The 23,872-nt window shown below is 38.8% G+C and overlaps 1 protein-coding gene across 1 annotated transcript in view; it reads right to left on the reverse strand.

The window, feature by feature from the left end:
* Positions 1–16,426, reverse strand: part of LOC135491585 (malignant fibrous histiocytoma-amplified sequence 1 homolog) — a 38,499-nt gene extending 22,073 nt beyond the window's left edge. The window contains exons 1-12 of the mRNA XM_064777557.1: positions 16,197–16,426; positions 15,674–15,822; positions 15,113–15,192; positions 14,779–14,901; positions 14,122–14,276; positions 7,435–7,549; positions 6,138–6,377; positions 5,270–5,533; positions 3,901–4,086; positions 2,797–2,976; positions 1,570–1,740; positions 390–561 (exon numbers count right to left, since the gene is read on the reverse strand). Coding sequence (XP_064633627.1) covers positions 390–561; positions 1,570–1,740; positions 2,797–2,976; positions 3,901–4,086; positions 5,270–5,533; positions 6,138–6,377; positions 7,435–7,549; positions 14,122–14,276; positions 14,779–14,901; positions 15,113–15,192; positions 15,674–15,822; positions 16,197–16,426 — 2,065 coding nt within the window. The remainder of the gene's footprint in view (positions 1–389; positions 562–1,569; positions 1,741–2,796; positions 2,977–3,900; positions 4,087–5,269; positions 5,534–6,137; positions 6,378–7,434; positions 7,550–14,121; positions 14,277–14,778; positions 14,902–15,112; positions 15,193–15,673; positions 15,823–16,196) is intronic.
* Between the last annotated feature and the right edge of the window lie 7,446 nt (positions 16,427–23,872).

The raw sequence follows: 23,872 nt of genomic DNA on the forward strand, positions 1-23,872 counted from the left end.
AATCAACATTAGTGACATTTAGTTGACTAAGCTAGCAAATCATGTCAGTAAATATGAAGTTAGATGAGATGACAACATTTCTGTTAAGGGTTTTAAGGTTCATGAGGATCATGAAGCAATATTAAGAATACTGTGTGAGGCTGGATCAGCCAATGAGAGTGTAAATCTGTAGCCAGAAATGTATCATGTTATGTCATGCCATTTAATACTTGCAACTTCGACTCAATTCCTGATACCTGTAAAGAATCGACTCAAACATTAGTCCAAATCATTCACTGATGTTTTCATTGGCGCAAAAACAATTTATTTTTAGCTCGATTCGACAAACACATTGCTATTTATAGATGCATAGTACTGATGAGCCAATGATCAATCCTGTGTGAACTTACCAAGGTTTGGCATGAGTAGGTCAAGGTCAAGATGATGCTCTTTATCACCATCGAGGAAAGTGAGTACAAACTCTCGCGTGGAACGGATCGAACATTCGTAAAAATCAAAGACGGGATCACAGTCAAGCTTGTCTCCTTTGAAAAACACCGCTCCGAAAGGCACCAATGAAATCTAAAAAAGCACAAAAAAGTGTGTATAGCGACTGTTTACCTTCTCAGTGCCAGTTCACTTCTAGCGAGGCTTTTTCCGACTTATTAACAATTTCTCTAACTTTTTCCTGATTTATCCGACATTTCTACGACATTTTCTGACTATTCTCCGACTTTGTCCAAGAGGTCGGATTTCCAGGAAACCTGTGAAAAATACTAGAGCTTCGCAAAATAGGTCATTAAATTTCAAAGACCTTAGTTGATTAGGGTTAATGAGGTGTGATGCAAACACCCAGAGTGACCCTAGGTGTGAATACTAATTAGCTCATCTCCTTTGACCCTTTGCATGTCACACATATGGGTGCATCTTGGTTGTGTGGGACATCGTCTTGTTTGGGCAGAAATGTTTCCTTTGTTTTAGTGCGTTAATCTTTTCAATTCGCTCATGGTTCTGTTATTTGTCTTCTTCTAATACATTCTCAAACTTAGATGGATAATAGTCCAGTTCTTGTCTATTAATTGTCTTTAAAGTATAGAATGACAACATCAAATGTTATGAAGGAAATTCTTGAGCAGATGACCTAACACATAAAAACTCTCTTTAAGTGATGAGAGTTTGCCAAATACTATGGTCAAACCACTTTAAGGGCAGATCTTATTTCACACTTTTCTCAAAGTGCACAACTGTCTAGAATTCATACACACTTTTCAAACAAAATATGTGTAAGAAATCATTGAAATATACGCATGCGCTGGTTGAAAAAAAAGAATACTTCTTTTGTAGCATTATATGCAGCCTGTTGAAACAGAATCAAGTGTATGAGAAGAGGACCAAGGGAACGTATCTGACAGCGTTTACTGGAGAGACACCTCAATGAGAAGGGCTTCACATAGGGAGAGTGGGATGGAGGAGAGTCTTCACAAAGAGGAGAGTCCAAATGAAGGGCTCAGGAATGCCACATTGCACCCTATTTAGGCCTAAGTAGTTGGTGTGGTGATTTTCTATTACTCTTTCCACAGTGTCACTCACCCTCCAGTAGACCCCTCGCCATTCTTGTAACATTTTCTCTACGGCATGTATGAAGATAGATAGGTGGAGCCACAGGGTTTCAACAGCAGCTTTTTCCCGTCCTTCTTCATCTGCATTCACGCGGCAACAGATGTCAAAATATGCTTCTTCATAATTGATACAAATAAGGGCCTATAAAGAAGAAGAAACCATTACATTAATCAATCAATCAAACTCTGTCATTTCTATTGCGCAAAAATTCAGGCAAGAAGTTATGTTAAAGTGTGCCGTCCCATCTGTTCTCAGTAGCACTTGCTGAAAAGTACTGTTTTTATCTGTCTTCTGAATGTACCACATGTGCTGTTTTGTGTCACTGTGAAGGGTACTCCACTGCCTGTGTGCATTGATGGAAATAGCGTTCTCGAACCTTGGTTTAACGAAGAGGTTCTGCGATTTAGATTTCAGGGGCCTGGCTGGTGAGGACAGCTTCAGCAGTTCTGACAAGTATGCCAGGGCACTGCACGCAGCTAGTGAAGCTCCTCGAGTACTGGCTTGCACAATGTGATCGCCTTTTCGTATTCTCATGACCAGACAGCCCTGGTTTGTACCTCTAAGTTGAAACAAGATTCCCTCTTTTTAATTAGTCCATAGATTTTCCCATGAGATGTGCAGTGGGCTAGTGGTCTCTTATATGAAGTGCAAATGAAACGGAAATGTCTTGAAATTTTCTAAAATTCGGAATAAAATCTGCATCTGGTGATTTTTGTTGAGATGGCAGGTATTATAAGCCATGATGCAGAATGTTTGGTTAGTCTTGTAGTTTCTTAACAGAAACAGAATTGTGGTAATAGTGGTACTGCATGTTTACAGTACAAAACGTAAGTTAACATCGGTCATGAATAATTACTGGCACGATATTAGTCCGGCACAATGATTATTACCAGCTATTGTGCATGTTTGAGGTGGGGAGACCACAATATTTACAAAGTATTCCAATACATCCAATACGCAATCATTAATAATAAATCTGTTAACACTGAAAACATCATGGTGCAGGATTCCCGATCATTGACTACAAATTACTAAATAGCAGTCAAAGCATGGCAAAGACTCTGACGTGATGTTACCCTGCTTAGCAAAATCCTTTAATGTGGGCTGTGAGTCAGAAATAAGCTGATGTTCGTGAAAATTGCACTGTTTACAAGAAAGGAAAATGATCATCATGACCGCAACCCTGATATTACTTACATCACAGATCTTCAGCAGCATCCCATATTTCCATGTATGTTGATACGACTCTGCATTCTTGGCTTGATGGCAGCAAGCAAGGAGTCTCTCCATACATCCCGGAGGATACCCTATTGGGAATTCATAGCGCCAGTTGATCTGGATATCACCCTTGAAAGGCTTTGGGGTCCAGTTCAGTTGCTAGAAATTTAAAACACCAAAATTTGATAACTGAAAAGGATATCGAGTGACTTATGAGTCTTCGGAACATGCCATGCCTCGATAGCAGTTCAAACCCAATACTTTTTTTACGATAAGACGGCACTGTCGCAATCACAAACCAGTGAGACAAATATAGCCTTTATCTATCTTTGAGGCTCATGAAAAGGTTGTCATTAGTGAGATGGAATGAACATAAATCAATTATACCTGGGCATCTCAAAGATGGAGTATTTGATTGGCCGTATTCATACAGCAAGGCATGGTGTCTTTTCAATCTCTTTGACATGTATGAGCAAAAATCTAATTCATGCCCATGTCCATCCATGCTATACTGTGCTGTAATTAAGGCGAGGCTTTGATATTTCATAATGAGCACATAAAATATTCTTATAACTTAGGTCATGCATGATATGGAGGTTCGGGGATGTAATGAGAACCGAATAAATTCTACGGCGCTCTAAGTATAAAATTCAAGTATTAACTAGTGAGAAATTGGGTGATATGAATAAAGAGTAGTAAATGCTTTTATCTAAAACTCCATGTACATTTACACTTGGCCTTTCTGTACAAAATTGAAGTAAAAACATTTGCTAGCCTTTATTCATATCACCCAAAGTGGGTTGCGGCATGAAGGTTTTAGGGCGGACACGTATCAGTGCATATGGCTTCACAACACAGTAGACAGTAGTCCGAGGAGAGGGTTCCTTAGGCTCGCTGCTGAAATCATATTGACCACTTCAAAGCGACACTACTGGCAAAAGCTAAGCGGTATATTTCTCTTATTTGCACATTGTACTCCTAAAGTCTCAATCATGAGCTTCTTACCATTTTTTTACATGAAGAGATTAGCACAAATCAGATGAAGTGTTCTACCCAAGGACACAAATTTAACATGATATGTACCGGTTTATTATCTGGAAGCAGATTCAATAATGGCACAAAGTGTTTACGAGTCACTGAGAGACTTTGGTAGTAGGGCAGTTCGAGTTCATCTACTTGGTCTGAGAGAGAGGTCAGGGGTGCAAGAATCCCAAGGCGGTAGAGCAGTTGGATCATCATCAAGATCTGGTCAGCACTGAATTTGGTTTCCTGAATAATGAAATAATGGAAAGAATACAATTATTCTAATTCATCAGCACTTGGCCGCAGCCGCTCTAAACATTCTATATGCACTTGCAATTGGAAAGCTAATTTGATCCAAATATTGCAGATATTATTTGTCGGCTTAGAAAAAAGTACGCACTGTTGCATCATTGCCATAATATTGCTTCGCACAGGCTGGAGCAGGGCAAAAAATATTTTTTGCAGGAAAGGATCAAACAAACACAAGCCAACCGACCGGTGCTTTGATGTTTAAGACCTTTGGGATTTTAGAGGAGTCATGATGTTTGATCTTAAGGTTGGGGTTCACATTGAGCCAGCACTTATTAATGCTTACTTCAAACTATTTACATGCAAAATTATTTGCCTTCGTGCTGCAGATATCTCCTTTCAAAAATGTATTTCAATGCAGTTTTCGGTCGATCAGTCAGAGATAGACCCATTGACCGGATTTGCAATTGACCACGTGTGACCACAGTGTATCCGAACAGCTTTAGGTAGTGGCGGGAATGAAGTGAATTACAAAAACAATGCTAACTTGCGGTCGGCACGCGATATTTTCGGATTTTTGTTACAAGTTTCCTCTTTTATGGATGGATATATTTGAACAGTTCCTTTTGCACAAAATATAACCATCTGTGCATTCCAGATGCTAACGATTTTTTTAATATTTGGCCAAAATAGGCAATATTCAGAAAATTGTAAATCGATGCCTTTTAGGGCATTTATTTGTTTATACCAACCAAATGGAATGTATTTTAGAAAAAGCGGATCGTTAGCACCTACATGCACCATGCCTCGAAGTGTTAGTTCAAATCTGAAATGGATACGTCACCTCGTAAAGTCTGCATGATTGTTCAAATCTCAAATTATGACCTCTAATTAAAAGCTAATTAACTCTATTCTGATCGGTCAAAATTGATATATTTTATGCAGAGTGGGAAGATAAAGGTTGGGACTAAAACATACATTAAAATAAATAGGTACCCTTTTTGTGATCAATATGTTGTAGATCTTTTTGGAGGAAGCGCACCATAGATATTTCAGAGGTGAACCCCAGCCTTAAGCTTCTTCATCAACTTTGACAAAGCCTAACATAGAGCTGATTCTATTGTTTTTAGTTTAACTTAAAGTTATGTCACATCAGCTGTGGGTGGGTGCTCATACCTACCTGCCACAGCAGTGGAAGTAGTGTTTCTCTCACAAATCCATTTGCTGGGATTTCTTCTAATGCCCGCACCAAAATGCCCGGATCTGGCTTGCAGTACCCCGATTCCTTTGGCCAGAACCGCCGTGCTTCAAATTTGAAAGATTTCTTGTTGTCATCAACATGTAGACCACAGATGGCACTGGCTACCGCAGCAGGGTTGAGACAGATATAGCGACTGTTTGGGTCGTCAGGGTAGCAAGTGAATCGCACATCTAAAATGGCACCCTAAAGATAGAACCAGATGGAACCAGACTTAGACAATTTATTGTGCTCAGATGAGGCAACAAGAGAAAGCAGTAAATGAATGCTCCTTTTCAGTATCATATTCAGTATTTCTAAGTTATTCGTATTCAGACACTGGTGGGGAAGTAATATTGTTCAAAATTTTGTAATGATGCCAAATACAATCATGTAAGTGTCCTTGCTTTTTGTGCAACGCTTCAATGCTGACGGGGTGTACTCAGTTGGCCTTTCAGCACAAACCTATACTTCATGCTGTGTGTTCTTTTCCTTTTCAAATATATTTAGAGGATGCCCTTAATTTGTACTTGTCATAGCGAAATAATTTCGTTTTGATACTACCATAGAAAAAAGCAAATTTTTATGATTATCTGATGAGTTTACACACCACACCCGAGTATAGGCCTGTGACATGGTGAGTAGACATGCCATCCATTTTCGATCGTATTCAACGAACAATGTGAGAATACTAATCAGTTGGGGTGTTTGTATCGATGAAGAGTAGTATCCTAAAACCAACAAAAGTGGAATTTATTATATAACAATGCGCTGTAGAGAATTGTACATTTAATAGGAAATGTATACTAACAGTTGCATGAAGGAAGTATGTTTCTGTCTCGAGGTCATCTTCACATTTGACCTTATCATCTCTAAATGCAACATTATGATATTCCTCCCATGAGATTACAACCTTCCCCTCGCATCTGGAGAGCTGGTTGAGTTCGTCATAGAGCTGTAAGCCATTTGGTGTCACCTGGTGGACGGTGTGAGGATAGATGTCGATGTCTAGTGCTCGGGTAAGCACCACACGGCGAAGGGTTTCGATTCCCTGAAAATATACCATTGCAGCTACATACATAACGTGATCCCAAAACAATGCAACCCATAAACAAAATCTGAAATCAAATACCAGAAAGTCTGTTTGACCCAAGGCTTGACATTTCGTGTGAAGATCATCCACTGACCAGAGATAACGTGTTAAAAATGTGGAATTGATACCTATTGATCATGAATCAAAAAATTTTCATTTGTTGCAATTTTTGGGGCCACCTTCTTAGTCTATAATGTCATTTGAAAACTCTACCCTTCTTGGCAGTGTCTATCCACTTTTAAAATATTTAGTGGAGCTATACATTAAATAGAAAATGCTGATTAAAAAAATCGGTTGGGATGGTGTGACCAGAAGTCTAGGAGGTACCGGCAGTATTGGTCGAGTCTGTGAGGCGCGGCTAGGAGAAGCCACATGGCCTAGTGGTTTTAAACACCACGGGCTACTACGCAATAAGTCCTGGGTTTGATCCTCAGAGAACCCTGTAGCCCTCGTATTTCTAAATGAACTGGCATGGCTTTTTTCTTGGAACCAAAATTCCTGGCTCTTCACAACAAGCTTGAGGCTCAAAGCAGTGATTCCTTGTGCATGAGTGTCTGTCTGTGTCAGGGCAAGTAAGACACAGGTGGACAGTAGCCTATAGTGGACTCAATACCACCTGCCTGCAAAAATATGGTTACGATGTCAGTAATGATTGTGATGATGATGATGATTTCACCATCTTGGACTTGCTTAACCAGTTGGTTTGCAGCAAAATCTTGACCATGGGAGGCAAACAATGAAATTTGGTCAAGGCAACAATTCAACCAATGTCATCGTTTGCCTCCCATGGTCAATGCAACACTGCACACAAACGCAAAGATCATCATAATCATTTCACCTGATATTTACACTTCATCATTTGTACATATGATGTAATAAAGCGCAGTGCTTTTTAACTAATCACTGGCCGTCCAGAGCCATGTGTTTGCTGTTGAATGATAGTGATGGCATCATTGGGGTATTTTTCAACATTTTAGATTTTAGGCCATCATAAAGATTAAGTACAGGTTTATACCTTTCCTGTTGTGTTGCTGACAGATATGACACTCTCAGCAAATCGTGGTCGTCTATACAATAGGTATTCCAAGTCTTCGATCCTTCGAAGAGTCTTCATATCTACCGGACCTTGTCTGAAGAATAAAAGATTAACAACATGTCATTATTGAGGGTCTCTGTAAAACTGAGGTTAGGTTCGCTGTAAATCTTACTTTCAAACCAAAAGATTATTCTAGTAACATACATGTAGTGTATGATGATAGGTGGCGTATGGGCTGGCATATGGGATTCCCTGCTATCGAAAGATATTTTCAGGAAGCCCCTGACAAAGCACATGCAGAATATCCCCTATGACTATGAGGATTGAGCCACTTATTTCTTGCTCAGCGCCATGCATCCTGTTGTTTGAGGCGGGTCACTCCACAGGATGGCTTGAATTGCACTTAGGATTTCAAGTCTAGACAACAACTGTATAAAGAATAAAGCTGTACAAGTCCTCATTAGCAATGAATGAATTAATGAGGAGAATTATGATACTGGTTCATTCATTTAAACTGACGAGTTGGATATGACCTGAAGCAGATGACACTGATGATGATGATGATGAATAATATCACAGCCTGTGACCTCCAAACTGAGGCCTTGTTTTCTATTGTAGATTAGAATTATTGTACTAGTATATATAGGACCATACTGTTGAGGCTCCAGTGTGCAATTCCTAACGCCTTAGTTTGAACTGTAAAGCCCTCATTTTTGGAAGCCAAATATTTTCACGAGTTTCAAATATGGAGGTCTCGTCTTTGAGCTGAGACCAAGTCTCAAATTGCCAGTGGTTGCAGTACTGTGTTCGTGGTTCAATACATTACATCCGTTGGTCTTGTCAGTGTGAAATCCAAATGGGACTGGTACCTCAAAATATTTTAACATATTTTTACCGTAAACGACGCCTAATTCATAGCGAGTGAAATTCCCCCTCTGACATAAACCTGTTAAACAAAATGTTTACAAGGACACACTCAACATATGTCATTAGTGTCCGCTGCCGATTATGGTGGTGGTGGCCTAAACAAATGTCTACCAGTTTCAATATCTTATTTGAGTTAAAGGTAAAATGGCCTGACACCAACTCTCTCTCATGGTCCATTTGTAATCTTTTTGCAATAGTGATATACACAGCTAGGTCTTCACAGGATTGGATGCGATGATTGTCATTGATTATAAATAGTGTATTTCCTAACAGGAATCAATAGACATGAACATAATGGTGGTTAATGAGTATCCCACAAGCCATGTCTAAACATCAAACATCAAACAACAGACAATGATAGACGGTTATAAAGTTCATAGCTTTAGCGGTTAAGAAACGTGCCATAGTTACACTCAAACGGCTAATTTTACCAATTTGACCTATGTGACCTTAAGAATTAGGTCAAATCAAAAACCCGTAAGATATGTGATCCTTGCTCGGAGTACCTACTATAAAAATACCATTGAAACCAAGACTGCACTCTCTATCTATTTTAGTTTTGGCCCCCTGGTGGCCAACTCGAGAATCAGATCGGACTGAAATTCTGTGGTTGAGATTGAGGTAGGGAGTCATGTGCGACAAATTTCAAGTTCATAGCTTTAGCGGTTAAGAAATGTGCTATAATTACACTCAAACAGCTAATTTACGCCACTTGACCTCTGTGACCTTGAAAGGTAGGTCAAATCAAAAACCCGTATTATGTGATGTATCCTTGCTAGGAGAACCTACCATAAAAGTTTTTCGAAAACGAGTCACTTATAAGAGAGAAATCGCACTTTTTAGGTTTCCACTTGTGGTGTATCCTTGCTAGAAGTCCCTGCCATAAAAATTTTATCGAAAACAATTCACTCAAATAAGCAAGATATTGTACTTCTTACTTTTTTCATTATGGCCCCCTGGTGGCCGAATCAAGAATCAGATCGGACCGAAATTAGTGTCAGAGGTCACCTGACCTGGGGTGTCCTGTGTACAAAGTTTCAAGTTAATAACTTTAGCAGTTAAGAAACGTGCCACTGTTTTTTAAACAGGATACAGACAACAACGACGACGACGACGGACGACGCACACAGCGATATTATAGGCTCCCCTATTGTGAGCCAAAAATTTTATCTGGTAATTATGAATAAAGAGCACCCTCTGAATTTATACTTAACAAAAATTGTACAGCGTTTTTTTGCAAACGTTGAATCAGTATGAAAAAATGACAACATCATTTTTGTTCTTTCTCCGATGGGAATCTGAAATATTTTTATCCAAATCGCTTAGACTGCAGTCAAAGAAATTTTAACTAGCTACAAGGTGCACCTATCTAAATTTCATGTGACACAATTTTAAAGGTCTTCATCCAACATTTCCTCTGCCTTCTTGCTTCTCCTGCACAAATTTGATTGTTATCTCTGCAGTGTGGTGGAGTGTCAGCTCCAGCTCCATGCAATATTGATTCGGGGCATGGGTGAACATAAAGCACTCATTATGTCCAGGTATCAGGTCTTCTGCACCTAAAATGTCTGTGGAGCAATGTTCATTGTTATTGATAACCACATTATCAGGCATATCATATTGGCCATGTAAAGCAATTGATTCATTCTGGACGTGATCTTATTGCGGAATTTAGCCAGTTTCTCATGCACGCAACTTCAGGTTTTTTTCTATTCCTTCCAAGTACTTTGATGAGTGCAAGGACAGATGACACTTGAAAGTAACAGTGTAGTTTGTCATTACCAGATAATTGACTTTTTCAAAACAAAATGTCCTCATTTATTGGGTTTTGTGCAACATTAAAAAGCAGCAAAGCTCAGCCCTCAACCCCATTATAAAGGTTCAGATTGAGATGATGGCGGAGTGGATAGTTGAGTACTTACTAGATCCGCTCGATTCAGAAAAGTGCTTTTGGTTTCAGGACCACCAAAAAATTCTACAAATTTTTTGCAGGGCCCACTACTCCCAAACACACGCCAACCCATGCCACCGGGATACAGGTGGAAGGATTCTCTCTTGCCGGCAAATTATCCGAGGTTTTCGGCTTTTTACACTTTTCCCATTCCAAAAGAGCAAGGGGACGTGCAATGGTGGATTTCTTATGGTGCCCTAGCCAACCAAGTATTCTGCTACGATGCTGGCTTTGCCCGAACTCCCGACTGTCTTTTCTGCTCTGCTTACGATGATTCAAAGCACACATTCTTGGAGTGCCCCTCCACCAGTAATCTTTGTGCACTTGTGATTCGACTCGCTAGTGGTCTTGACAATGACTATGTATTTTTTCTAGAAGATTAAGTATTTATATTGTCATCAAACACGCACAACTGTCAAGAAGCAGCTAAATCTGATCTTTGTTTTGTCCGAATCAGCAACCTACAGAGCCCTTTCGAATAAGAGCTTTAGCTCCGGTCCCACTGACTCCCTGTTACTATTCAAATCATATCTCAGAAAGTTCATCCAAACTGACTACGATTTCTACCGTCTCACAAACAATTTAAACGCGTTTCTAATTTTTTGGTGTCACACCGATGCCTTCTGCGTCAACGATGGAGAAGACAATCTTGTCTTAAGCCATAACGTAGTTGCAAACTAGTGAACAAGTCTTCCGCTTGGAAGCAGGGTAGGGCCCGGCTTCCAGCCAGGAAGGGCGACACCATTGTATCCCTCATTTTTCCTACATCATTAAAAGATTCGCGTTCCATTGTAAGATTCCTTAATCATTACTTAGTATTAGGCCAACCACTGGTGACCTAGCATTGTCGCTGGGTTGGTGTCATTCCCATTTTCACTTTCTCCTAGAGTTGCTTAGCTGCTCAATAATTTTGTCCCTAATCAATGTTGCAATTCTATCGGTACTCACGTATATAATGCATCATCTCGCTTTCCATTTTTCAGGAAAGAAGACGGTCTCTCGGGTAGCTGGTCTTTAAACCGGCCGTGACCCCCAACTGAATCCATCCTAACTATAACATTTTCAGGTCCCACAGTTCTTTCACATTTTGCACTTTTTCACTGGTGGCTTCTTGCCACTGCCCTGATAGGATCAGATCTCCCTGATCGGCACTCTTTCATTTTCTAACAGCTTAACTCACCCATATAATACCGGAAGTGATGAGTAGTACACACCAACTAAATTATTCTTTCACCCTTGTACTATCCTGATTCAATACCTATTATTATTAATTATTATCATTGTTTACCAGAAATTAAACTTGATGATGCTATTTTGGAAAGAATGGTGAAAACCTTGGCGAAGTTAAGCATTTTGTGGATTTTATCTTATCAATTCACAATCATTTCCAAAAAAAATGAGAGAAAAATGGTTGGATAGTATCTTCGACGTTCTGTTCACTAATTCATGTAAGTGGCCACCATTACCACTTCGCCATTGGATATGACCTGTGACTCACCAGCATAGTTGCATCTGAATCTGTTCTCTCAACTACCATTTCTTACTGCAACAAGGAAACCAGTCCTGTAAATGGTCATTGGAAAAGAAGCTGATGTTCCTTGGAAGTCAAATCTCATGTTATGGAATGTTATTCTCTCTTATGGAAACAGATGTTAATTAGTACACTGCACCACATGCCTCCTGGCTGTCTCGTCGTTATCCCCATTATCAAGCTGATTTCATTACCACGCATCGCGCATTGAATACCTTCCAATTTAATTAGTGATTGCATTTTCTCTTGTCTTTTTTCTGGACTCGGCTTTCTCCTTGATACGCAATTCAATGCAATTGGCTTTGTTTGTCCCAGATATGCCAGAAGGAAATCAACACAACTAAAAAACTTAAGTGTCTGGAGATGGTGCCAAGCTGGGATGGAGTCAAAGTTTTTTTCACCACAACAACTGATTTATCCTTTATGGATACAATGAGAGCTTTTTGTAGGTTTCTCAAATTATTCATGGTTCATAACAGAACAGGAGGAAACTGCTTTACACAACACACACTACACCTTACCTCAGCCAATGAACTGCACTGATTAACATCCACTGACCAGCAACACGTAATTAGCAACTCTGTGCAGCCTAGCCAGGAGCTTATTATGGAAATTACAGACACGGAGTTCCAGCTTGCTTCTGAATTCTAGTTGATGGAAAGGCCTAATAGGGTTAGTATAATTGAATTGAACCAATTACAATGTACTTACTGCAACTTCACCGTTTTGATACACGCATGGACTTACTAGGAAAACTTATTTCTTTCAGACATTGGACGCCTGAGGAGTATTCTACTTCCAAACACCCATTCACTCATGATTTCCTCAAAGTGACCTCTTTTTATCCATTATTGCGCCAAATATTCTCACCCAAGAATAAAATGCTGACAATATAATTCATCTTTCAATGTTTTTGTCCAAATTGATATTTATTTTGGCCTTTCAATCTATTTTTATATCAATAAGGGAAAACCCAATTTTAGTTGTTGTCAAGGTGATGCTGATTGAGGGGGCTTCTCATTGGTAGCGTTCACCTTACTTTAATATTTTCTAACCTTTTTACACCTTCTGAACAAATGTGATACTTTGTCAACTTTGAGGGAACCCCTATTGCACCGTACTAACCAGTCAGGCAATTGTCCCCAATTTGCAAATCACCTGCCGATTTGACTATGTCAGACTTTACCAGTAGACTTGCAGTCGAGCTGGATTGACAGGCACAACATGGTCATGAGCGACGGAGTCAATATATTTGGATGTGAAGGGCAAAGCAGCCTGATTTTGCCACAACCCTCAAACTGGGGATCCTTGTTCGACTACTGACATTCTCCATTACACACTAGTTAGTTTTATGTGAAACTGATCCACTGCCTTCACAGAAAGATACAGTACCATGACCATACAACTAAATACATCAAACATCCCGAGTGATATTCACACCAACAGCTGGATATCTGCCTACACTGTATATTTCACAATATACGACATCATCTTTGAGAGCAGTAATTAGCAGTGACCATTCTCTCATTCATTTATCAAGGAGAGAAACTACATGTACAGGAAGAGAACTGTGACAATTTTCTCAGTCTATTAACTTGAGTCCACCATATGTTGTCAATAATACATATGCATTTTATACAACAGCGCACATAAGTTTCTTTCCAGCCTTTAATGAACTGTAACACATTTATGTTTCCTGGTTCTGGAGCAAGTACACTAAGGAACCTTTCTGGCGGAAATAATGGGGCCAATTTCTCTAATGAGAGTTATTATTGACAACAGTTATCAATAGGTGATCAGGCTACCTTTCGAATGAATACCTTTAAACACGAAGGAGTGCTAGTTTTTGAAAAGAAAACGATTTGATGGCGAGTAAAGTTTCCTTTTCATGATGTCGTTAATGTCATCGGAGCTCTTATAGACTGCATCACGCCTAACATTTCTAAAGAGGCATGGAGGCAAGGCAGTAGTCCATCAACTGTGTCGGGTATTCTATCAGGTGGGCTTTGAGAAATGCACCAAACTATACATTAGAAGGTCTTGAAATTATAGTCATTAATCATGTTATAATGTTCATAACCATAAAACAACTATCTGGTACAGCAAAAATAACACTGTGTCTTGAAAAGTCACATATTCTAAAGACAAATGACATATTTGCCTTTCCAGTGCCCCCCACAGTTGATACTTCCATGGTAGAGCAACGATTATAGTGGATTTTTTTCTTAAAAAAACCGCACATAAAATGCCAAATTACCTGAGCCTGTCCATTTCTTCCTTGATACTAGTCACATGCTTCTTCTCATTATCAACGATCGACTGCATCACACTTTTATTTCGGCTCCGTCGCTTTTCTTCAGAGACAATCTTATCAGATCGTGTAGAAACCAGGATGATCAAACTACCTGGCGACTAAAAAATATTTTTTTTATACTAGTAACCGAGTCAAATCTGTCATAACCATTAATATAGGATAGCTTCAAACATTTTGTACGTGTGTGTTGAAAGAGTGGAGGTCAATTCACTATTATGTCTGGTAAATTAGTATATGCCACAAGACCTACATGAAATTAGATCTTGCAAAAAAAGAGACTTGATGGTGTTCAGTTAAAAATTCAATTCTTCCCGATTGTTGAACAAAAAGTCACAGCCAGAATCCAGGGATAATGGGTGATAAAAACTAGCAAATGCTTTTACTTCAGTTTAGTACAGAAAGGCCTGGTGTAAATGCACATGAAAATTTAGATAAAAGCATTTGCTAGTCTTTATTCATATCACCCAATGTCACTTTAAGAGCTTAGGAAAATTCATGGTTTGGTGTTCATAAGAGAAAGATGGTTGAAGATTGTGGTACAATAATTTACATGCTACTCAGGTTGTTTTAATAATTTGAGAAAAAAGCATTTACACCTACTCTGGCTTCTACCGCATCCACAAATTTTGCAACGCCATCACAGCTAGCTTGGTCTGTTACATTGAAGACAATTATATATAGGGCATCCCTTGTCATGTAAACCTGGTGTGCACCTTGGGTGACCTGAAACAAACCAATATCAAGCTGTTAATCGCCAAGTTTTTGCGATCCATTTTATGGATTTGCGGATCATAAAATTTCTTTCCATTTTTCAAAACATACTGTTTGCCATTTTCATTTCCATTTTTGACATTTGGGTTGTAGAGAATAACTGAGAATTTGCAGAGATTACTAACGTGACTAAATTTAGCCACGAGCTTTGTTTGGCACTTACAGGTCTTCCTGAGAGATCCCAAATTTCTAAACGTAAACACTTCTCCGAGTCTGTCAGCTGATCATCACCAATAAGAGCCACTGAAACAAGAAGGGGTACTGAATACTTCTCAAAGCCACATACAGACTAATGACTTCACTTTGTCACCAGACAAATATTGCCGGCCCCTGTGTTTTTTAATCCTTCAACATCAACTGCCTAAAATTCTGTGATTTGAGTAATTGAGTAAGTGTGCTAATTGATTTAAACATACAGGCAGGAGTTCGCGGTCAAATTGATCGTCTTTAAGTGACTAATGTGCTTAGTTGATCAGGAACAGGGTTCGGTGTGATTCAGCATTAAATATTTTTTGTGCCAGTTTGAATAGTTTTGATGTATTGTGAGATGGGAGCGGCCCTTTTATTTGGGACACTGTGTAACATAATCTGATCTACGTGTCTGCGGACTATATACTCCCTTTAAGTAATGAGGTAAAGCATTAAACTATACAACTGAAAGTCCCTGGTGATTGCTATAGGATAATGGCACATTGTTCCTTTTCTGACACTCATACATACTAACCGTTCTGACTGTTCTCCTTGAATGGATACCACGTTTGGATGTTGACACCATCTGTTGGGTTTGGCAGGGATATTGAAGAGTTCCCAACTAAATTCTGCACCATGCTGGTTTTACCACTGCTGAGATCACCCAAAACAAATATTTTCAACCTGAAAATTGTTTCAGAATATCAATGTTTTTATCTTGGGGAATGAGGTAAAATTTCAAATTCATCTGGCTTTCCAATGTCAGCTATTTTGGTCCAGTGTCAGCTACACTTGATATTTTGGATGGGTACTTGTACCCATGATTAGGCATAAACCAGTCATGGGCAAGGGAATTCTAGCTAGGCTCCTTGAATCTAGATAACCTATGAAAATTAAGTTGCCAAAAAAACTGAAATCACTACCAACGGTCATAGACTCCCTTTATCAGAGGTATACAGCAAACAAACAAAGACATCTGACTAAAAACTGCAATTCATAACGACAAAGTGCATAATTTTCGGCTGCACGCTACATACATCCGATTGGGAGGAATTTACCTGAAGTTCAAGCAGTAATTAAGATAGAAATCAATTAAACCATCTAATCCTTTGTTCAATACGTCCGGTGAAGGATACGTTAATTTGGCACAATCCTCAATGTTAAGTTTATGCAAACGTTTCAAGCACACCACATATTTTGGTATCGATTTGAGTGACGTCCAACTGAAGTTAATCTCCTCCAAAGAAAGACAATGCTTCATCAAGGCCGTGAGAGCAACGTCGGTCATTTTTTGACAATTCGCAAATTCAATTTTTTCTAATTTTTTGCACCTTTCAGCTAAATTGACAGCAGCAACATCCGTTAAGTTTTCACAGCCAGAAAAGCTGGCCTGTAAAAGTCTTGAGCACTTCTCAGCTAACACACTCACTCCAATATCCGTCACATCCGTAGAATTAAAAACAGCACATTTTAGCAGCTTACAATACATTGCTAGTGATATCAGACTTTTATCTGTCAACTGAACACAACGGGTAAAATTCACCTCGCACAACTCTTGGTAGCATTCTGCAACATATCCTACCCCAATGTCAGTAATCCCACGGAAACCTGTGAAATTGATTGAAAGCAACTCTGATGCGCAATTCTTGACCAAAATACTCAGTGCATCATCTGCATGAGGCCATTTCAGTTCCGCTCTTTCCTCATCATATATGAAAGCTATCGTCTGCAATTTTTTACAATATTTTCCCAACGTTATGATCGTTTGATCACTTATATTTGGACATTCCATGAATTTTACGTGTCGTAACAGCTCACATTGTTGGCAGATTAGCAGGACAAGTTCGTCGGTTATATTCATCCTTTTGGCGATGAACGCCGACATCTCAGGATTGAGACTTGGCACCAATTCATGAAGAACACCCATGTCCACGTTTTGACAATCATCAAGTTCGAGGCACACCAGTTTCTCTCCATGATTCGATAATTTTATCTGAAATTCAAAGGAGAAGATTTACACCAATAGGCCAACTGATGGGGTCATCCCCATATGTCTTAAGCTATGTGCATCCCGGGTTCTATATGCCTATGATCTGAAAAATATTTAAGTCCTGCATTACCACTCGGACACATATAACCCACCCCCAAACTATAGTTATCAAGAAAATTGCCCTTTTCTCCATTTATGGGGATTGTGTAAGCTTATAGGAATGCGCACAGTCAAAACACAGCTGAAAATAAGAAAGAAATCAACAAAGTCATGATACATGAAACCACTGATGGAGAGACAGACAGAGATATTCACATGGAGGGACGCCACAGAGGACGGCAATACCCCCATCCGAAGGAGTAAGAATTGAGCTAGACAATTAACAGACCTGCAGCAGAGTTCGTCTTTTACATCGTTGTATTGTTCACCATCACAAATTATCAAACACTGAATTTAGTAAGGAAACGTAATTACTTCAGCAATTTTGATGAAAAAAATGCTACCAAATAAAATTGCAGAAAGTCAACTGTGGGTACACTGCACAGAAACGAGAGATGTACACAGCAAGCAATGGCGCAAGTGACATCGTCTATTTGTGACCAGTTCTTGAATTTCGTTGTTTTGCATACAATTAAGTAGCTAAGATATTGCTGGTAGGACAATAACAGGGATGTCAGAGCCATTGGTTAAGATCAGTTTGGTCTTAATATTTTGTGGGTAGTTGGTAAAAGCTGGACTCAGATTTTGAATTCTGGACGCCAGATGTTGGATTTTTCGTCATTTGATTGTATCACCTGCATTCAATCAACCTTCTCCTTCAGTTTGATAGAAACAAAAGTGGGCGTTATTGAAATGACGGAACGGACTGGACTGGAATGGTATGATCATACGATTTGATAGGCTTATGATATACTGAATGTGGATCAAAAGAAGTTAATGTCTTATCAAACTTCTCATCAATGAACAAAGATTTGAAGTTGGTAAAACCAGGTTATCCAAGCAATTATTGGGAAATTTGAAAATGGGTTTGTGTATTATAAAAACCCTATCCTGACTTACGAAAGACAATATTAACAATTTCTAATTCAATTTTTCTGCCCCTCCCGAATTTTCCCAAATCCTGAAATAATATGTCTATCATGAAAATCCATCATGTTTTTGGTCAATCCCGGCATTCCGAAAAAAGACCATTCCCCTCGCTGAATACATCTGGCCCTGAATGAGTTGACCCAAAGATGGCGTGATGTCTTATTAGGTAATGTGTTTAAGGAGACTTACATAATCTCATAAGCATCCAAACCACCAAAATAGATATTGTCAATGCAAACCATCCCACATAACACTATTATATAAGAACACAACTACCTTGAAAAATATCTTGGCCCTGCAGAAACATCAAAGTGAGCATAACCCTTGAGCCATTAGTCGTTGAAGGTGAGCTGTTATATTGAAGTGGGCTTCCTGAACTTTGCGCAGCATTCATGATATATAGGTGAGAGGAGTTTGTGAAAAAAACACGACCTATTTGGCTGATGAGCGAAAGTGCCAAAGAACACAATGGAATTATACGACCATCATTTTCCAAATGATTAAACCTCGTGCATGAATAGTAGGTATTGGGGTATGGCCCGGAAACTGGAGCTAGTGGCGCTCATGTAATATAGCGATAATTTGTTTTTCGCATAGCGCCACCAATGAGATGGAGCAAAGCGTCGTCAAAAAAATCACCTAAACCTTTAAAAGGCACAAGAACCAATACATATCAAGGAGAAATGTTCTTTCTAGAAACCAATAAATTTAATTTGCCTCTGTGACCTTGAAAAGTAGGTCAAATAGAAAATCGTGTAACATCACAGTAGACAACGGTACACGATTAACGTGACCATGCATGTATTTACCATAAAGAACATTTCCTCGTTAATGTAGGTACGGCGACTTGGATTTTTTAACACTTTATGGTAAGTTTCTTCGTACTTCTAATTGATCGAGACAAACTTTTAAACCTGTAAGTGGAATAATATGTCCGTGAACAGATTCGGCATGCCTGGGATTTTGAACGAGTTGCAATGATATGATAAACATTGATAATTCGGCATTTTCGATTCCCCTTTAAAAAGCCTGAATATTACAGTGTCCAGAGTACACTATCTTTGATAGTCGGAGGAATCGTCAAGCCTTCGGCTTCTCTTATGTCAGTCGTAGTTGTCAAACATATCTTCGATTCGTGAGATAATAAAGTACAAATCTCGATACATGGAAAGAGTACGGCCATTAACAACGGCTCGGTGCACTCCATTAACAACAGATCACAACGAAACAACAAAAACAAAAAATCCGTATGAAGGGTTTATTCTTTGGAAAAATAATGATATTTCTACCTCAAATGTCCAACAGATGATCGTTTCCGGTATCAAGTTGCACTCTGAAAAATAACCAATCTGCGGTTAGAATGGTGGTTATGGTTCAATGTCGGTCGATTTCTGTTCTAGCCGCCAGTAAATTTTCGTGAATATACTGTATTGTCTCCTCTAAGCCAGGTGAGCACAGTAATGATGTGGCAAACGGTTTGGCCATGCACTATCAAGCATGGATTCCGCTCCATAATTAATCTAACAGGCCTTAACATAACTAAATCCAAACGACCACTCCTCATCTCGCAGGCAGTCTTACGCATAACAAAGAGTGGCTGGTAACCTCCGGATGGTTAATGAGACTCCCACACCTTCAAAATGAATAATTTATGTTCCATTGACTTACTAAAAGTATACCAGGGTTGATTTGATGGAAAAATGATGATTTAGCAAATCAAGTACGGTCTTTGATAAGGCATGCGAATATTCTAGTTAAAAATATAGTTCACCATAGTTTTACCTACTAGAAGTGAGAGAATTATCCCATTTTCCTCACTGTTAATGCGTATTTCCAAATGTGGTTTATGCATATCTTGGACGTTATTAATTGGAACACGGCTCTACGAGACGGTCAGTTTGAAACATCCATCGTCTGCTACAGGAAATGTTGTTTGCGGTAAACACGGTCACGTTAATGATGTACTGTTATGTAGTTTCATGAGAAGTGGCCACTTGAGTATATGTGCGGCCTCCCCAAGGAATTTCTTTTCATACGGCAGTCTAGCTATTGCAGTAATGCACCAAGATTTCCAGGCATCTGAGAGCGATAAACGGAAATAGTTTTCAATGAAAATAGTCTCTTTGAAATATGATGAAAATATCTTGGCTCAGTAATCTGAGATAAGCATTTTAAACGATCATAAAACACCATGTTGACGAAGAAGCAATTTTATTTTGTTCAGGCACTATATATAAAGGATATATGACACCTGATATATCTTGCTTTATTGATGAATCGACGAGTCCCCCTCCCCCGATTACAGCAAATCTAAGTTGGGTGGGGGGTTCTTCTGCCAATATTCCAAAATGACCCCGATCTTGATTGAATAGTCATGCTGCAATTTTACATGATATTTTGTTATTCCAAGTTATAACTATCCATAATTTATTTGCGGTTGACATGGAGACAGATATTAATCTAACAGAATAATAGGAATTCTTGCCAATGATGTAACTTTTTTTTTCTGCTGCATGTGTACAAGACCTATGGAGTTAAGTGGTCGAATGAGATAATTTTCAAGAGGCGGGATTCACATAAAACACAAAGGGGCCAATTAATGATCTCTAGATGCCAGTCAGGGGACTGGGTCGTTTTTCTCATTGAAGCATAGTTCATGCACTGGTCAATTGGCAGAGTGAACTCCTTCCCGAAGGATAACCACTGACAGGGGGTCGACATGACGTCATTAGTATTGGACAACAAAATACAGGAGTGGATGGATGAATGCTTCAAAATAAAAAAAACACATTACTTACATTCAACCGTGTGCAAACCCCATCGAAATCGGTCTGTATTTTAAGAACTACATGTATCATGGGTCATAGACAAGGATATTTATGAGCTGGACTGTAGATTCTACAAAGTAGCTCATGTTAACTATCAACGCCTATGTTCAGCAGCGGCCAGAAAAAACCCCAGTCATTAAGTGGTTTTGTAATTTGAAAATTCATCTCGAGATTTTTACATGATTTTAAAGACCTACATGTAGGCCGTTCTTTTCAATTTCAATTACAAATTTCAATTTTTTTTAAATTTCCAGTTGTGTACAGTCCTGATCATACTAATATCAACACATATTTCATGCAATATCTCCAAAACTAGTACACCAATTCCAATACGGTTTTCAGGATATTGTCCGCAACTTTGTCCTCTAATTACACATTATGGCAAGAATGTAAATGCATGATTGCGTCATTTTGAAATCAGCGATTTAAAAAACCCTTACAAAAAAACGTTTTTAGTTCAATTTAAAAAAAAAATTTTCGCTACAATGATAAAACGCAAAATTATAAGAATACTGACAAAAAATAATCAAAATCGAACAAGTAATAAAGAAGATATAGCTATCTTTCAACAGCGCATTCAATGCCAAGCGGCATGTTTTTACAAGAAAAAGTGTGATTTGGCAGTGAAACCCTTAATTGAACAAAAAGTTAAATGGCTCTATCTTCATTTCTAGATTTTTGTGTACTATCGTTCTAGCGAAAACTATTTCAAAAAAAGTTTGAAATAAAAAAGTGTTTTTGTAAGGGTTTTTTAATTGGCTGATAACATAATGAAAGACTCATGCATTCGCATTCCTGCCATGATGTATAAATAGAACACAAGAATTCTGATAATATCCTGAAAACTGCACTGGAATTGGTGCACTAGTTTGGGAGATATTGAATGAAGAAGGTTTTGATATTGCTATGATCAGGACTGTACATATGTACTAAATATATATTGCTGTTGTGCAGACAGATACACAAATACTATAAATACATGTATCAAGTTTTGCACTAAGCCACTGTGTATAACAGCATTCCTAATTTCCTGGGCCGCCAGTAATCACGAACGGCGTACCCCATTCAGGTTGCAAACAATTAATGGTTCAGTATTCCAACAAAACTAATTTTGTTGATTTCATAACATGGACATAAGGTGTCTGCTTACATGCCATCCCCAACACAACAAAACAAAACCTGCCACCGAGTGAATACTGCAACTTGGTCAATATTTTCTGTCCATCAATTATTCACCGACATTGACAGTTATTGGTGCTGTGGATTAATAACTCCCTTCTATAAATTACACTACGTTCTTAACGATAGGTCGTATCAAGTGTAAGGACACATTCTGAATAAAGGTAAACCTCATATGTAATGTTGTACTCGTGGTTGAGAAGAGCCTAGACTTCTCGTCTAAGCCAAAATACAAAGCTACAGAAAGGGCAAGTCTAATAGTCGCTTTATTTCACCAAATATGATTAAGAATTCATAAAGACTTGTCTTCATGAATTCTTGATATGATCAATGTCATATAATGTGTGCGATAGCAAATAATTAGCTGTTGCCAACCACACACCCCATTAAAAACTGTGGTGCTTGTAGAAAAATCATCGCTCACGATGGGGAAATTGACAAATTGTGGAAAAGGAGATGGGTAATCATTATATTGACTTCCTTTGTCGTTTCTTTTTCAAGGCGACAGCACGCCCCATAGCAAAACAATGTGCAGCTAAATGCTGTGTAAAGAGATCCAGTCGTGGCACAAAATATTTTTTAGACTAGCTGAACGTAGTGAAAATAACTAAACTCTTATGCAGTTCATTGACTGGAGTCAGCAATGTTATGCAACGTTATGCGATATTACCCGGATGCCCACATTTTAAGGTCTCCGATTGCCAAATACTTGTTACTCGTCATGGGAACCCATCGAGCATGTGTTACTTGCCAATCTTGAAAAGTGACAGAGATCACGGTCAAGAAAGCAGTAACTGCCAATTCACATATTTCGATATCTATGACATTAAAGAGGTGGAACTCAAATCATTTCAATCCCTCGCCAGACCTATACATACCTCGGTACAATACCTCTCCAGACTGGAACCCAGGAGGGGTGAATAATGTGAACCAGAACTTGTCCACGGCTTGTTATGTTCACACGTCTCTGGATTTTTCCTCTAAGAACTTTTTTAGGCAAATTTCAAACTGTAATTTGTAATTTCTATACTCGTGGTTAAAAAGGCAATTATTTTAGCACTATCTATTTTTAAGTACGAAGTGTGTGAGTGAAATCAGTGAAATTATCCAGCTATCAACATTTCCAGGCTTATACAGGGTGGTCCAAAGAATGCAACCAGATAATTTCACTACCAGGGGTTAGAGATCCATTGATATCAGGGGAATCTTTCTAGGAGAGGAATAATACCAAGGTCGCCCGATTTGGCTCAGCAGTTTTTGTTTTAGAGTATATTTTGTGAAGCACAGACAGGCTTCATTCGCATAGAGGAAAAATGGAACTGTGCCGTAAATTGAACTTAGTAAGTCGGTGGAATAAATTTTAGGTAATTATACTGATATGAGATAATGTCGTCAAGGTTCCAAGTGACCATTAGCAACTGAGTAAAGGTCATGTTAGTATGGTCAGGCCTCGGCACACCGCCGAGATGTTTGTAATCTACACAGAAGCGTTCTGTTTTTCTGCATGTAACCTGGCCAAAGGGACTCCAACCTTGCTTCACAAAAACGTCTCTATAACCAAAACTACGGAACGGAATCGGTCGATCTTGGCATCATTCCTCGATTGCGTTTTTTACCCTGATTAGTAACACATCAGCAGAAAACGAAG

Source organism: Lineus longissimus, chromosome 7 (genome assembly GCF_910592395.1).
Source record: "Lineus longissimus chromosome 7, tnLinLong1.2, whole genome shotgun sequence".
NCBI lineage: Eukaryota > Metazoa > Nemertea > Pilidiophora > Heteronemertea > Lineidae > Lineus > Lineus longissimus.